Genomic DNA, 18077 nt, shown 5'->3' on the forward strand with positions numbered 1-18077 from the left:
CCTAACTGTCACTGCTGTACTAAGAATAGTCCACCAATCTAAAACATCTAGCCAACAGCGCCCTGTGGGGAGCATCCTGTGACCACTGATGAAGGTCTAGAAGATGACCAACTCAAACAGCAGCAATAGATGAGCAAACGTCTCTGACTTTACATCTACAAGGTGGACCAACTAGGCAGGAGTGGACAGTGAGTGGACACAGTATTTAAAAACTTCAGCAGCACTGCTGTGTCTGATCTACTCATACCAGCACAACACACACTAACACACCACCACCATGTCAGTGTCACTGCAGAGCTGAGAATTATCCACCACCTAAATAATACCTGCTCTGTGGGGGTCCTGACTATTGAAGAACAGGGTGAAAGCAGGCTAAAAAATATGTAGAGAAAAGACAGACTACAGTCAGTAATTGTAGAACTACAAAGTGCTTCTCTATGGTAAGTGGAGCTGATAAAATGGACAGTAAGTGTAGAAACAAGGAGGTGGTTTTAATGGTATGGCTGATCAGTGTATGACCTGCCTACCTGCTTCACAACTTTTCTCATAAAAGTGCAATTATTAAAACACGTATTTCTCACATTAATAGTCCTGTTCCGGCAGTTTCTGTTCTGTGTCATCTAGCTTTCTTTCTGCTTACCTCAGTAACTACTTGATTATCCACCTTTGTCCTCAAGGGCTCCACCTACATCCAGTTTTCTTCATCTCGTTCATAATTTTGTGTCTATTCATGCATTTTGCTTCTCCTGTTCTGCTTATTCAGATGTTTATTTTAATACTGTAGGTGCTGCTGCACTGCATAATGTAATCTACAGTAGGCGTTTATGTTATGAAGTCTTCGTAATTAGCTACTATATTGAAATCTTATTAAGGATTTGGTCATTACAGTCTCCTGTACATCCACAACTGCTGAGTGGGTTAAGCTGCATGTTTTCAGCCAATTTACTGGAGCTTTGTAATGGTGTATTTCTCTATTAATAGCAGGAAGACCTAATACACTCAGAAGAGCTCTGCTGCTCTCTAAAGTCATTTCTGTAGTAGTGCATCTAGTCTGGAAGATGAACATTAGCAAATGAGCAGTGAGTTACATAATTTATAAATGGGCCAGTGGTAACCTAGCAATTAAGATACAGTGGTACCTTGTAACTCAACGTCCCTAAACTCAAAATCTTTGAAACTCAACGCCCTTTGTCGAGAGATTTGTACCTCAATGTTTCCCTTAAACACAACGTGTTCAGTTTGTTTTTTAAAAACGTATTTAATTTTAACTTAACAGTGAACAGTCACTTTGTTCAGCGCTCAGCCTGAGCGGTGCCGTAAAACATCATCAAAGTGTGCATATGAGTTGAAACTGCATTTGTGTGGAATAACCATCAGATTCACTCTGAAAGCTCCACATGTATCTGTGTTTATCTGGATTTTCTTCACTGTTTCACTTTTAAACTTGTGTTACAGCTCGGGGTTCTGAGAAATTGTAATTGTAATTGTAATATTTTTAGTTTTTATTGTTTATATTATATTTGTGCTATTTTCAGTGTATAAGTGTCAAAAACAACCCCATTAGTTTACATAAGCCTAAAATATATGCAAGTCCACAGGACCATGGAGCACATTAACAGGTTTCCCATACATCCTTATGGGAAAAAATACCTTGAAACTCAACGCCTTTTAAATTCAACATCAACCAACTGACGTTGAGTTTTAAGGTACCGCTGTACTGGATTAGTAACTACCATACACTTACTAATCTTCTATACTATTTTTTTTTTTTAATCTTCTACCTATACGTTTGTTCTACCGAGGTTTAGCAGATTTGTATCCTTGGACTGCTGTCTACTTGAACTGAGTAAGATAAAGTTGACTGTGGAAGCACTTCTATAAGTTTCTCTGGATAAAAGCATCTGCTAAATGCTGAAAACGTAAATGTAATTCAAATGTAAATGACGTTTTATGTGAATAAAGGGGTGAGAAAGCATTTAGAGTGCACTGTAAAACGTTCTATTAGTATTAAAGTGATACCAACACATCTTCGGCATAAAGTCAGTTTAGTTTTAGTGTTGTGCTGACTTCTGCACAAAAAATGTACAAGAATGTAAAATGAACCCAGTGTGCAGGATGCTTAACCAAGGTGGAATACTGTGTAAAAAAGCCACTAACAAAAGGATTTATGGGAAAATAGAATAGAATCTTTACTGTCACTATACACAGGTACAATTAAATTTTGTATGGCATCTCTCCAATAGAGGTAGTAGCAGCAGTAAAAAAAAAATAGTAGCAGTAAAAATCACCAAAAAATATTAAAAATTTAAAAAAATTTAAAATTTAAGAAATGTACACTCTGCAAAGGTAATGTACATGTGCATTTATAAATATTAAATACTGTGCTCAATATTTGTGCAAATGCTGCATAGTCCCCATGTAAAGCATAGTGTGTGTACGTATGTGCACAGTCTTTCTCAGTCCTGTGGTGTGTTCTTTGACTGGATGGGGAGGGCTGTGATGGAGGTGGTCAAAATAATGAAAAGGAAATAACAAACAAAAGACACAAAACATAATAATGTAAAGGTTAATTAAGGTCACACCTTTTTTACAGTTTTAAGGTAAAATGTGTTAGTACTATCTAATACAGTCTCATGCCACAGTTTAGACACCTCTTGTTAAGTGTTTTGTTGTGATTTTTTTTTTCCCAAATTTTTCCCCCCTAATCTAGTCTTGTCCAATTATGTGTCCTCTATACTGATTCGACCCTTCACCGCTGACTGAGGATGCCTCTCAACTGACATATGCCCCCTCCAGCACGTACAGTCAGCACAGACTGCATTTTTCACCTGCACGAGTCGAGTTCATACACTTGACGGGCACTGTGTACGGAGGGCCACACCCCCATCAGCATTATTCCTCAGCCCTGTGCAGGCGCCATCAGTCAGCCAGCAGGGGCCGCAGTTGTACCACTTATGAGGACCTATGAGCTGACTTTTTTACCCTCTAACCCTGAGCAACAGCCAATCGTTGTTCATGCTGCCGCCCAGCCCAGTCGGAAAGGCAGAGCTGAGATTCGATACGATGTATTCGAAACCCCAACTCTGGTGCGCTAGCGTATTTTACCGCTGCGCCACCTGAGCGGCTATTTTGTTGTGATTTTGTTGATTGAAATTAAGTTAGCACTAGTTTTTGGCATTTTCAGCTATTTTAGGGTAAAATTTCATTTTCTATAAATTGAACAATATTATAAATATACATACATTAAGTCTAAACTAGGCCATATATTTTATACATGCAAAAATCCAAGTTTTTCCCAATATCCAAGTGTGTCCCAATTTTGCATAGCAGTGTGTGTGTGTGTGTGTGTGTGTGTGTTTGTGTGTGTGTGTGTGTGTGTGTGTGCAATTATTACAGGCAGTACTGAAGACCATAAATGGACAGGGGATTTAGAGCTCATGAACACAGATGGTGGGATTAAAAGTCATTGTGAATTGTATTGAATCACGTTTGCTTTTTTCTGGCTTTTATCTCTGACTTATTAAAGTCATGATTAATTCACAACCTTTTAGTTGTTAACCCACAGATCTACTCACTAGGCCGGGGTTTTTAAACCCTGGGTCGCAAGTCGAAAAAAATAAATAAATAAATAAACTTGTACGCGAATGCCACCTTGTGGAGGCTTTATGTTACATCTTGTAAACCACAGAGAGTAAGATGCATTGCTTGTGTTGCCTGGGTCTTGTAAAAAATCATGGACAAAATGTGGGTTGTTTTATAAAAAGTTTGAAAAACCCTGCACTACAGGACAGTTGTTGCCTAGCTGTCAAGGTACTGGACCAGTGCCCGAAAGGTCGCTGGTTCAAGCCCCATTACTGCCAGGTTGCCACTGTTGGGCCCATGAGCAAGGCCCTTAACCCTTAATTGCTTGGACAATATACTGTGTGTCACTTTGGATAAAAGTGTCTGCTAAATGAAAAAAAAATTTAAATGTACTAGGCTGCCACTGGTCAGGGCAAGCTGTAGCCTAGTGGTTAGGGCACAGGACTGGTAATCCAAAGGTTGCTGGTTCAAGCCCCACCACTGCTAGGTTGCTTCTGTTGGGCCCTTGAGCAAGGCCCTTTACCCTTAGTTGCTCAGACTGTATACTGTTATGTAAGTCGCTTTGGATACAGGCGTCTGCTAAATGCCGAAAATGTAAATGTACCACTGTCCCCCTAGAATAAGCCATAAATAACATTTTTTAACTCATTACCCATGATAAACATTTAAAACAACCTAAGCTTAAAAAGTTGTCTTTTTCTCCTGGACACATACTGTATGTTACAGGTCAGTCAGAGGTAATGGACAGAAATGAAGGACTGTCGCAGAGTTCAGGTTGAAGCTGCCGGATGACTCCAGTGCACTAGATGGCGCATGCGCAGACTTGTCAAGTCGTTTCACGGCTTTGTGATGTCACGTGACAGCAGGCATGTTTACCGCTTTATTGTGAAGTCTGTCACCGGTTATTTAGTTACATTTATGTTTAATATAGTTTTTAGTAAATGTAATGAGCGACGGTGGAGTTACACTCTGAACTAAAGCTTTAAGATGAATGTTTTCAGCTGCTAAGTGGTGCAGTATTTAGGGTGAAGAAGTTTGTAGCTTTCAGGCTAAACCTAACAGAGAGGATGGCAGGACCGTTGCTGGAATATGAAACAGAAATGTTCTTAAGCCTCTTCAGCACGGATGGCTTGTTGATCACAGCAGAAGGACTCGGTATTGACAGGATTTTATTACATTTTATGAAGATTTATTCTGAAGAAGGAAGTCTGGTGCTGCTGCTGAACACCACCACACCAGAACAGGTAACAGTGCAGTAAGAACAGTGTTCCGTACACTTCATACACACTCCACACACTTTTTTGCGACCACACGTCAATGTAGCCAGAGAGACACAAGACCAACGACCCTGAAAGCTCGGACATGGTCCGAACTGCATTTTAAACCCTCACTTGTTCGGTTTGACCTTTTCAGTGCGAAACAAACGCCGATACTTGTTGACTGGCCGGCTGAACGGAACACCGTTACTCTAAGCAGGAAACCGTGAAGCCCAGAAACAGGGTCGCGGTGTGGCGTTCTCCTCCTTCACAGTGATGGACTGAGACCTGACCAATGGTCCATAGTGTATTTCTTGTTTAACTTTAAAGCCAGCTTAGTGGGATACAGAAAACCAGTGAGAGCTGAAAGAAAATTAATAATCTACAACAAAAAAGTGGTCAATGCACATTTCATTATATACACTATCTTACACAGGTTATCCAGTAATAATTCTATCTTACACAGGTTATCCAGTAATAATTCTATCTTACACAGGTTATCCAGTAATAATTCTATCTTACACAGGTTATCTAGTAATAATTCTATCTTACACAGGTTATCTAGTAATAATTCTATCTTACACAGGTTATCCAGTAATAATTCTATCTTACACAGGTTATCTAGTAATAATTCTATCTTACACAGGTTATCTAGTAATAATTCTATCTTACACAGGTTATCTAGTAATAATTCTATCTTACACAGGTTATCTAGTAATAATTCTATCTTACACAGGTTATCCAGTAATAATTCTATCTTACACAGGTTATCCAGTAATAATTCTATCTTACACAGGTTATCCAGTAATAATTCTATCTTACACAGGTTATCTAGTAATAATTCTATCTTACACAGGTTATCTAGTAATAATTCTATCTTACACAGGTTATCCAGTAATAATTCTATCTTACACAGGTTATCTAGTAATAATTCTATCTTACACAGGTTATCTAGTAATAATTCTATCTTACACAGGTTATCTAGTAATAATTCTATCTTACACAGGTTATCCAGTAATAATTCTATCTTACACAGGTTATCTAGTAATAATTCTATCTTACACAGGTTATCCAGTAATAATTCTATCTTACACAGGTTATCTAGTAATAATTTTATTATACACAGGTTATCTAGTATTACTTCAATCTTACACAGGTTATCTAGTAATAATTCTATCTTACACAGGTTATCTAGTAATAATTCTATCTTACACAGGTTATCTAGTAATAATTTTATTATACACAGGTTATCTAGTATTACTTCTATCTTACACAGGTTATCTAGTAATAATTCTATCTTACACAGGTTATCTAGTAATAATTCTATCTTACACAGGTTATCTAGTAATAATTCTATCTTACACAGGTTATCTAGTATTACTTCTATCTTACACAGGTTATCTAGTAATAATTCTATCTTACACATGTTATCTAGTAATAATTCTATCTTACACAGGTTATCTAGTAATAATTCTATCTTACACAGGTTATCTAGTAATAATTTTATCATACACAGGTTATCTAGTAATAATTTTATTATACACAGGTTATCTAGTAATACTTCCATCTTACACAGGTTATCTAGTAATAATTTTATCATACACAGGTTATCTAGTAATAATTTTATTATACACAGGTTATCTAGTAATACTTCTATCTTACACAGGTTATCTAGTAATAATTCTATCTTACACACTTTGTGCCTTTTTAAGGGGGTGCTTATACCATACTTAAGCTATTTTTGTGTTTGACTGAAGTTCTGTCCTACAGCTTATATAGCCAGCGTTGCCAGGTCCAGCACAAATATGCATCCCAAAGTATGTCTACCACCCTCCCCTAATAAGCTGAAACTACCCCCTAATCTTTAAGGTGTCACAAATGTTTGAAGAAAACGGGCAAATGGCAAAGGAACTAAGAGTGTACTATTATATCTTCTGTTAATCTTACTTTTTTTTATCTTATTCTAATGTATACTTTTTGTAAGAAAGAATTTTGAAAGAATTTTTATTTGATTAGTATTTGTTTTATTATTATTATTATCTAATAATAATTTCAGATCCTAGTCAAGAAAATGTAATAGTAACACAACACAAAAAAAACTGAATTTGACTAGTACTTACTCTTTTCTGTTCTTTCCTCTCCTGCATTCTCTTCTCCCCTCAATCCTCTTTGTCTGATAACAGTTTAGTCTTTTCATTTGCTTATGATTTCCAATTAGAATTTCAGGTGACGTGAAGAACTGTTTGAACTTTTGGTCTGTCATTTACATCTGCTTTATTTTCTGCTGTCATGACTTTTCAGGACTCCTTTCCAAACTCTTTGTTTTACTGCCATGCTGTGCAACTTTATTTTGATTTGAGTTTTAATTAGGATCTATTTACATTCTTTTTGACTAGGCTTTTTGAAAGTAGCCCAAAAAACAATCACACTTTGCAACATTAGAATTTTCACCAGTGAGCTTTTAAAAAAGCTTAATTTGGCTGGGAAACCACAAACCTGGCCACTTTAGATATAACTTTTCTAAGCATTTTATTGCAACATCATTGTCTGGAACACAGCTTCCATAATTCACACAGATATATGTTGTGTTTTGGACTCAAATGTAAATGTGAATAAAACAGTATAGAATAATATGAATTTAAAATAAAAACTAAATGCACTAAAAGCTTTTATTACAATCTTTGAATGCAGCTTGTGCACAGAGCTGACTCATGCACACTGAGGGTGGGTAAAAGTGTTTCAAATCTGTACTTAGTGTTCTTACTCTGTACAGGCTATAGGAATTAAGCGACAGCTGTTGTAAATGAATTTAAACAACATTTATAATAATCAGCTTTAATCAAATAATGACTTCTTAATCTGGTATCGGCTAATTATTGACATTACTGCAATGATTAATGTTTGTTATAAAAAATTAAGACAGACTGCTGATGAAATAGGTATTCGGATAAATGTCAGGAAAGCATATGTGTTTGTGGTATCTGATGATGTGCTGCATTACAGGAGTTCTTCACTGCGCAGCTGAAAGCAGAAGGAGTGAGCCACCTTCCCCGCACCATCACCAGTGATGTACAGAGCAATGAGCGATATAATGTGTACACTCAGGGGGGAGTCCTGTTTGTGACTAGCCGCATCCTGGTGGTGGACTTCCTCACAGACAAAATCCCTGCTCACCTTATCTCAGGTCAGCTCTTTACATTTGTATTACAACAAAAATGCCCTCTAGAGAAGTTGTTTTGCATCAGAATAGAGAAACTGATTTGGATATTTTGCATCTTCATTCAGTATAAAGTTAGAACTCTGCTTTTCATCTAATATCAACTACATTAATGTTACCATTAAATGATTCACTAAAGAACTTTAATGTATTGTCTACATTTATATTATTTGATTAGCATGTTTTATTAGCACTGTTTGCTACTGATTCTGCATAAAATCTACATCCATGATGCTGAAATGGTCTCAGTGTTTTGAACATCTTACTGCTCTAATCCAGTAAAGCATAAAGAACTGAATGAAACTGTTTTATTTTATATTTTGATGGGACGCTATAAGCTTGTTGGTTATCAGTTAAAACTTGCATCTCTAGTATACAGTGACTTAATCGTTCATATGTTTATAACCACTGTTTAAAAATGTACACTGTGTGCATCATTTTAACACCAAATAATTATGATAAGAAATCAATAATCTTTTATGTAATATTTATCCAAATCTGTTCATATATATAAATTATTATTCTAATATTTAATCAAGTAACTGTACAACTATACAAATAGATTTGTATTCCCAGTATGTCCACTGTTAAGACTGTACATGTATTATGCTTTCTCGGAGGTGTATCAAAGACAAGCCACTATTTGGAAAACGATTTAGTTAAATAATTAAATTGTATTCAAATATTTTAATAAAAAGTGTTAAATTGTCAAGTATTAGTATTTTGTGAGGGTTAACTGTTCATTGCACATTTTATGAGTAGGTGATCATGTCAAATTAAATACTGAATGGGGCCGCACCAGAGCTGGGATCTCGAATACATCCTATCGAATCTCAGCTCTGCCTACCGGCTAAGGATGAGCGGCCACATGAACAACGATTGGCCTGTTGTTCAGATTTGGGCGGGACTAAGCCGGATGGAGTATCTCTCTCATGACTGGTGCAATTACGACCTCTGCTGGCTGATTGATGGCGCCTGCACAGAGATGAGAAAAGAGTGCTGTCAGGGTGTGTCTCTCCATACACAACGCTGAGCTGCACTGCACTCGTCAAAGTGCAGGTGATAAAATGCATATGACATGCTGCCCACGTGTCGGAGGGGGCGTGGGTTAGCTTCGTTCTCCTCAATCAGAGCAGGGATCGGCATTGGTGAAGAGGAAGCATGACGCAATCAGGCAATTGGACGCGCTAAAAGGGAGAAAAGGGAGAAAATGCATAAAGAAAATATATAAAAAAAAATTAAATACTGAATTTTAAAAATCAGATTAAGAAATATATCTATTTTCATCTTTATTCTTAATTACCAGATGTAGTTTGCAATACACCATAACTTCGCATTATCATTCAACTGAGAAAGACTTTATGCAAAATCTAGCTCTGCAGAAAAGTTTAAAGCTATTTCCTTTTCTTATTTTTTTTGGCTGGTTGAATATTGATATATACTTACTATATTTTGAGTTGTAATTTGAATAAGAATTTTGCTGGTTTGCCTACTTGATTGAAACAAACAAATGCTGGGATCCTTTTGAGTATTTGTTTATCCAAATAAACATGCCCATCCCTACTACAAACTAGGACTAATGCTTGCTGGATGCTTTTGCACAGGGTGCATGGAAAAAAAGAAACATGAATGTCAGAATTTCCTAGAATTTGGCAGTACTGGAAACCAGTGGGTACATTTGTGAAATTGACCGTGTCAATTCCAGACATAAGGAGAACATGCAAACTCCACACAGAAAGGACCTGGACTGCTCCACCTGGGACCTGAACCCTGGTCTTGTTGTTGTTTTAAATCTTATTTAAAATCAAAAAATTGTATATCCATGGTCTGAACGTTGATTTGTGTTTCTTTCTCTCCATGTGAAAGAAAGGTTATTGACCTGTGGAATTTGTTTCTCTTTTGGGACATCTTTAATGAAGAGTTGATTTTGTTTCACAAATGTTCAGGTTTACATTTCTTACTGTAGGGTGTGTTGGACACAGTTGGTGTTTTTCCACTGAAAAAGAAACAGATTTTGTTTTACATTACAATACAATTAAAACGACCTAAGAACTGCTCTACATATTTACTGTAGTACGCTTCTGTCAAATAAAGTGAATCATGTTCTGGAAACTGTTGCAGGAATCCTTGTTTACCGTGCACATAAGATCATCGAGTCCTGCCAGGAGGCCTTTATTTTGAGACTGTACAGGCAGAAGAACAAGACTGGATTCATCAAAGCCTTCACAGACAAAGCCACTGCTTTCTCCACTGGTTTTTGTCAAGTTGAACGAGTTATGAGAAACCTTTTTGTGAAGAAGCTTTTTCTCTGGCCCAGGTATAAACATTAGGGTGGGACAATACACTCAGCTTATGATTTGATTTCATTTATTTATTTCGTTTTAATTTCATTAACTGCGCTGGTGACAATTGTGATGGGTTTGGTTTCACTGGGAAACAGTATATGCAAGGTAGGAATACCCTGGACAGGGCACCAGTCTACTGCAGGGCTTTATTGTTATTTTTATTTATTATTTGTTGTTGTTATTGATCTTTATGATTCTTATTCTTGCGCTGGTCTATTACGCTGGCCCACCTAGATTTAGTTTTGAATCTCATTAGTGTTATTGTCCGGCCAGGTATCTATGTAGACATGATCAGCTATATATGGGAGGCAGTATGGTCTTGCAATGGATTGCAGCCCTGTGCAAAGTATTCCTGCCTTATGCCCCAGTGTGTCTTGGTGTAACCAAACCTGTTGTAAAACCAAGACCAGGATAAAGCAGTTGATGATGTAATATTACACCTAAATGAGTTCCCTAATTGATTATTTATTATTATTGATTCCTAATTATTAGAAAATAAACATGAATGTATTTATGGTTTATTTACATTAAATGCTTTGCTTGGTTGTTTTTGGCCAATGGCAGGTTTCAAGCCTCAGTGAACACTGTACTGGAGAGACACAAGCCTGATGTAGTAGAGCTGCATGTACCGCTAACTCCCACCATGCGGGCGATCCAGAGCTCAGTTTTGGACATCATGAACGCCTGTTTAAAGGAGCTCAAGCGCTATAACCCCACTTTGGAGGCAGAGGACCTGTCTCTGGAGAATACACTTGGCAACGCCTTTGAGAAAGTGAGAGAATCCTGCATAAGTATTAGTAATGACCTTGTATTACTTTGTAAGAAAGACATACAAACAGTTATTTCATGTATTTAATCTAATGTAATGTTTATTATGCTATTAAATAATGCTGTCATTAATTGTCTACTAGGAGCTTTATGTGCCTGTATAATGCACTTGTTCACCTATGAAAAGGCTGCAGTGTATTAATAAAATGTGACCACACCTTTACATTTTTGCTCAAATGTGACCTTTGTTTTTGTAGACCATTCGGCATTACCTTGACCCCTTGTGGCATCAGCTGGGAGCTAAGACGAAATCTCTAGTGCAGGACCTTAAGATATTACGAACCCTGCTGCTCTACCTCACCCAATATGACTGTGTCACCTTCCTCAACCTGCTGGAATCCCTGCGCTCCAGTCAGAAAAACTTTGGCAGTAATTCAGGTACTTTTTGCTTTCTTCCAAACTGGACATACTTAATTACCCATCTTACTGGCCAAGATGGGCCACAGGCTAACACACGTCTGCTCCAGTACTCATGAAGCTGCAGGCCGCATCTTTACATCAGCCCATGACAGAATTTTACAGAAAAATGTACTGCGAACAGAGTACTACACTATTCTCCATGCATTCTTTGCCACTTGTGCTATCATCTCAACCAGACAGCTGGAGTCGCCACCTAGCTTTTGCGCCCAGACAGGCCAGTGGCAATGTTTTCGAAAGCTGTTTTAAGAGAACACTGGGCCAACTTGCTTTTTCTCATGTAGTGTTTGTAAAAATAACTGGCCCATGTGCCCAGCGGATACTGGAGTGCACACATTGTTTTTGTGATTTGTTCAATCCTATGTTTATTGGCTCATACCAAGACCAGTTACAGAGCAGGACCCCTACCCATGTTACTTTGGGTGCAGTATTTTCCCAGCATGTCACAAAATATGCCATCAGAAAGTGAGCTTTACTTTGTCTGCAGCCACACATGATGTACTTTTATGCTGCGCTAAAGCTCCAACTCGGAACAGTTAAAGTGTCATGATTACAAAGATCACAGGAAAACCAAGACAAACCTCAAGTGAATTACATGAATGTCTGTGTTGTTTTTCAGTATTACCTTTAACTGAATATGTGTAAAGTTCTGAATTTCCTGTGTCTCTTCAGGCTGGCTCTTCCTGGATTCGAGCACATCTATGTTTGTGAATGCCCGTAGCCGTGTGTACCGCATTCCTGAGTCAAAAAAGAAGCTCAAAGTGGGAGAAGTGGACCAAAAACCAAGTTCAACTGGTATAACACATACATGCACATACAGTTCATTCATTCCTTCATTCATTTTCATGTTTTACCACCGCTTTATCCAGCTATATAGCAATGCAGTAGCACACCATAAACAGGACACTAATCCATCGCAGGGCCTAAAACCCCACATCTGTATGTAAAAACCTTACCAGCCTATAGCACCACTGTGTATATAGTTTACCCTCCAACAGATTGCTTTTGGTTGTAAGTTTGCCCTCCCACAGATGGCTTATGGTATCTCTTTCTCTCTTCTCAATCAAGCTTTGCTGACCAGTCCAGGGTGTCTCTGTGCTCATGGTTATAAGCAAGAGCAGTTATTTCTTTGTTTCAAGATCGCCCAGTGAGATTGCATTAAGGCAGTGGCTGGCCTCATGTGTCTCCCTCACCCTCCTGGACTGGTGGCTGTGACGTGATATAAAGATGTAAAGACTCAGTAAATGGACACTGGTATTGTCTAAGTGGAAAAAAAAACTGGGGTGAAAAGGCTGAAGACTGCAGAATTGTAGCGTGTTACTACCCAGGGCTAATTATTTGTTCTATAAATTTGGTTTCTCAACAAATGGTTACAATATTGCTACTGCTGCCACTAATTAATGGATGCTAAATGTTAGACGTTTTCAATCATTACTATCAACAAAATGATTTATTTTTATTGTCAGATTCAAAACTCTTCCTGTAGGTTGAGCAGAAATAGTTCAAATGCTCATTCCTGACCAGTATAACTGCCAGTGATGTTTTGGTCATGATTAAAATACAAACCATTGAGTACTTGTAGATTCCACAGTGCTGTTAAACCTTCGACCAGTACCAAATAACTTCTGTATAACTAATCTGCATGTGTGTATGTGTAGCCCTGTTGAAAAAAGAGCTGGTGCTAGAAAATAATCCAAAGTGGGAGGCTCTGACAGAGGTTCTGCAGGAGATTGAGAAGGAAAATAGCAGCTCTGAGCATGAACCAGGTAAAGCCATTATACATAGAAAATAATTTCACACTATTTTAATGAGACCAGTTTGGAGAGCTAATGTAATGTGTAAGGATATTTGTGATCCAGGTAACGTGCTGATCTGTGCCAGCGATGACAGGACGTGTGCTCAGCTAAAGAACTACATCCAGCAAGGTGCAGACTCTCTTCTCACCCGCCTTTACTCACGCACTATTGGAAAACACGAGGCCGTACCAGTGCCTGATAAACCTAAACAAGGTAGCGGCTGCCCCGGAAAAGATGTGGCAAAGACGTCTAAAGACAAAAAGGCTCAACACAAAAATACCAAACCACGCAGAAAGAAGCAGCGACCTTCACTGACTCTCACCCAGATGGTGGGACAGGAGAAAGAAGCTGTGCTAGAACAGATGGGCAGCAGCGGAGATGATGAAGAACAGGCTGAAAATGTAAAGACAGAGGAAGAAAAAGTTTTCAATCTCTCCTCAGATTCTTACTATGGTATTCTTAATGAACCATTAACTGTCATTCATCCACTGAAAGGATGCACTGACCCATACAGTCTGACCCGAGTGTTGGAAGAGGTCAAGCCCATGTTTGTGGTGCTGTACGATGCTGAACTGAGCTTTGTGCGCCAGTTGGAGGTTTACAAAGCCAGCAGGCCAGGCGTACCTCTCAGGTAGAATCTTCTATACACTCCATGTTTCTTTCAACACCAAGGATAACTTACATCTCATTATTTTTATATAAATTTAGTACAAACACACATTTTGTGCATTATAGGGTTTATTTTCTCATCTATGGTGGCTCGACAGAGGAGCAGAGGTATCTCACAGCTCTGAATAAAGAGAAACAAGCATTTGAACATCTGATAAGGTCTGAGCTTTACACATTTCAACCAAATGTAACCAAAAGCTTTCTTTGAGTATATATAAATGACCCACAATTACTCATAATTTCATGCGTTATTTGCATTGCACACAGAGAAAAAGCCAGCATGGTAGTGCCAGAAGAAAGAGAAGGCCGAGCAGATACGAACCAGGACCTGACCCGAAGTCAGGAACCAGCTAATGCTACTACCAACTCTCGCAAAGCAGGTAATAATAATAATATAATAACACCTTTATTAGTCTTACATGTATATACGTATGCTTGTTTGGAAGCTGGGGTCAGAGGGCAGGGTCAGCAATTGTACGGCGCCCCTGGAGCAGACAGGATTAAAAGGGTCTTGCTCAAGGACCCAACAGTAGCTGCAGAACAAAGCCTGGATTTGAACCGACAATCTTCTGATTGATAGCCCAAAGCACTACCCATTACCGCTACTGCTGTCCCAAACTGGGCTCTGGCTGTCCCACCAACAGATATATTTTTTTTATGTGACCCTTTTTGACCCCTTCCCCCCTTTGACCCAGTTTGCTTAATTTTCCTAGCAACCTCTGCCAACTGCACTGCGCCCTTCTTTGCACCCAGTTATATGCTAAATTTCCATGTGTACTCTGGCAACCATTGCCTGCTATATATCTCTACCATTTATATACACACATTGCATTTTATAAGATACACATACCATACAGATGTACATTGTGGGTATACAATGACTGACCAAAACAACACAAACAACCATATTATTACCACACACCCAAATGTTGCTCTGCACACTGTCAAACCCCCCACCCCAACCCCTTAAAAGTGTATCAGCTGAAAGGGACCCCTCCTGATCAGTAGTTATTTGGGATATGGACCATTCTCAGCACTGTGTTGACACTGCATTGGTTATAAAATACTAGTGTTTGTTTTTATGATATGAGTGTATCGGGTGCAGAGTCCTCAAACAAGCAGTCATGAGGTCAGACACTTTTGTTTGACCAGAAGGACTGGCTTGCAATGAACATTCCAATTTATCTTAAAGGTATTTAGTGAGGTTGAGGTCAGGGCTCTGGGCTAGCCCCACATCAAACCATGTTTTATTGGACGCTGCTTTGTTTACACAGAAACAGTCTTACTGTTGCCATACATTTAATAGCAAATTTTTTTACTCCTGTGATTTTATACGCCTGGTAGCATTACTATTTTTAAACTATTATTATTTAATAATAACTTAATAGCACCCAGGTGGCGCAGCGGGATATTCCGCTAGCACACCAGTGCTGAGATTCTGAACTCCTTGGTTTGAAACTCTGTGTTGCCACCAGTAGACTGGGCGCCATCTAGCAGACATAATTAGCAGTGCCTGCAGCAGACACGGTTCTGCTAGGGCGGGATGACCAGTCTATGTGGGTGGGCTATTCAAATACTGTGTAAGGACCCTGATTGGCAGATAGAGAGGCGCCTGTGCAGAGTGCATAGATGAAAAGGGCTGTGTGCGGGTCACAGGAGGCGTGAGCAGCAATATACCCGCCTTGACTGCAATCAAGGATCTCCAGCAGCGGGAGACAAACTGACTACGCTAAATTGGGAAAATAGAAAAATAATAATAACTTAATAATTCAATTATTTGTCCTCATAATTTTGGCCATATAGTGTATATAGAATAACATGATATTTACACCGATCAGCCATAACATTATGGCCTGTCTTTATCCACTCATACCAGCACAACACACACTAACACACCACCACCATGTCAGTGTCACTGTAGTGCTGAGAATGATCCACCACCCAAATAATACCTGCTCTGTAGTGGTCCTGTGGGGGTCCTGACCATTAAAGAACAGGGTGAAAGCAGGCTAAAAAAGTATGTAGAGAAACAGATGGACTACAGTCAGTAATTGTAGAACTACGAAGTGCTTCTATATGGTAAGTGGAGCTGATAAAATGGACAGTGAGTGTAGAAATAAGGAGGTGGTCATAATGTTATGCCTGATTGGTGTATATATTATTTATTTTTTAGGTGGACAGGAGGAAGTGAAAGAGCCGTCTTGTGTTATTGTTGACATGCGAGAGTTCCGCAGCGAGCTTCCTTCGTTGCTGCACCGGCGAGGACTAGACATCGAACCTGTAACTCTGGAGGTGGGAGACTACATCCTAACACCTGAAATCTGTGTAGAGCGCAAGAGTGTAAGCGATCTGATCGGCTCACTGCAGAGCGGCCGCCTGTACACTCAGTGCCTCTCCATGAGCCGCTTCTACCGTCGTCCTGTCCTGCTCATTGAATTCGACCCAGCCAAACCGTTCTCACTTGTGGCCCGTAGCGACATGCGCCAAGAGATCTCTGCCAATGACATCTCCTCAAAACTGACTCTCCTGACCCTCCATTTTTCCCGGCTGAGGCTGCTCTGGTGCCCATCACCCCACGCCACTGCTGAGCTTTTCGAGGAACTTAAGCGTGGTCGGAAGGAGCCAGATGCTGCCACTGCCCAGGCCATCACAGCCGAATCGGACACTGTAGAGGAATCCGTAGATCTGTACAACCCCGGACCCTATGACTTCCTGCTTCGTATGCCTGGAGTAAACGTCAAAAATGTCAGGGCGCTGATTAAACACGCTGCCAGCGTGGCCGATCTGCTCACCCAAAGCCAGGACACGCTGAAGGAAATTCTGGGCAGTGCAAGTAATGCAAAACAGCTCTATGAATTCCTGCACAATACAATGGACGTGGCTTCTGTTCAGAAAAACAGACAGACTTCAAAGTAGTAAACAAAGATTAACAGACAAACTCAAATGTGTGTGATGCCTTCGATATGTGTTTTGATTTAGATTGAAATATGTAAATTTATATAACATGCAGTCCATGAATTTTGAATGTTTTGTACATCAGGGATTTTGTAACGAGTGTGTGAGGTTTTTAAAATTTTAGTCTACATTAAAATAATAAAATGTATTGCTGATAATGTACATCCTGGCCTTAACAGTAAATCCATATTTATATCAAACTATTTTTGCCTTTTCTCTTATGTTCATCCTGTTGTAATTTATGTACTGAACGTATGAATATGACTATAGAACAGGTGGCAGGGGGGACGTCTTATGTTAGACTGTTAAGTTTCATAATGTAATATAATATAATATGTTAAGTTATGTTATGTTAGGCAGCTACAGTTGATCCAAAGTCTAACTAACCAAGTAACCCACATTTTACTGTAGTGTCACCCATTTTCTGCCATTCCGACATGGCACTGCTTTTTAAATTGTGAATTATTGTTTGCTACATAACCCAATTAAACATCAGCTTCAGCTAATAGACAGGTAATCTTACATCCTACATTTTGACAAAGAACGACATTTATCTTTCCCTTAATATAGAAAGGCAATTGGGACCAGACATAGCAAAGCACTTCCACACCATCACACTGTAACTTCCATGTTTGACTGTTGGTGTGGTGTTCTTATCATAAAATGCTGTTTATTTTTACTGGATACAGCTCCTTTTTAAAAAATGTTCTATTTTTAATCTGTCTGCTGATAGAACATTGTCCTTGAACTTTTCGGGAATATTTCTGTGCATTTTTTAAATGTCAGACAGGCACTGCTTTTTCTTTTGGATAGCGGTTAGCAAAATCATTTTGTTTTAGCTAAAAACCTAGAGGTGACTTTGATGGTAAGGTTAACAATGTGTGAGATTTCTATTCTACAAAACTGACATAAATCAAGCACTGCTGTGTTTAATTAACTACATTGGCTTATCAATTAAATTTAACGAACTAGTTGATTGAGTAACCAGCCGTGGTCTAATATGCTAGTTGGA

General features: G+C 38.8%; 1 protein-coding gene across 1 annotated transcript; it reads left to right on the forward strand.

The window, feature by feature from the left end:
• The first annotated feature begins 4499 nt into the window (after positions 1-4499).
• Positions 4500-17237, forward strand: ercc4 (excision repair cross-complementation group 4). Its single transcript, XM_063003806.1, has 11 exons — positions 4500-4826; positions 7842-8022; positions 10177-10372; positions 10965-11172; positions 11426-11606; positions 12318-12440; positions 13304-13411; positions 13505-14072; positions 14177-14269; positions 14378-14490; positions 16284-17237. Exons 1-11 carry the CDS (start codon positions 4650-4652, stop codon positions 17024-17026), a joined length of 2691 nt encoding a protein of 896 aa, XP_062859876.1. The 5' UTR covers positions 4500-4649; the 3' UTR covers positions 17027-17237.
• Positions 17238-18077: the final 840 nt, after the last annotated feature.

Source organism: Trichomycterus rosablanca, chromosome 10 (genome assembly GCF_030014385.1).
Source record: "Trichomycterus rosablanca isolate fTriRos1 chromosome 10, fTriRos1.hap1, whole genome shotgun sequence".
Lineage (NCBI taxonomy): Eukaryota > Metazoa > Chordata > Actinopteri > Siluriformes > Trichomycteridae > Trichomycterus > Trichomycterus rosablanca.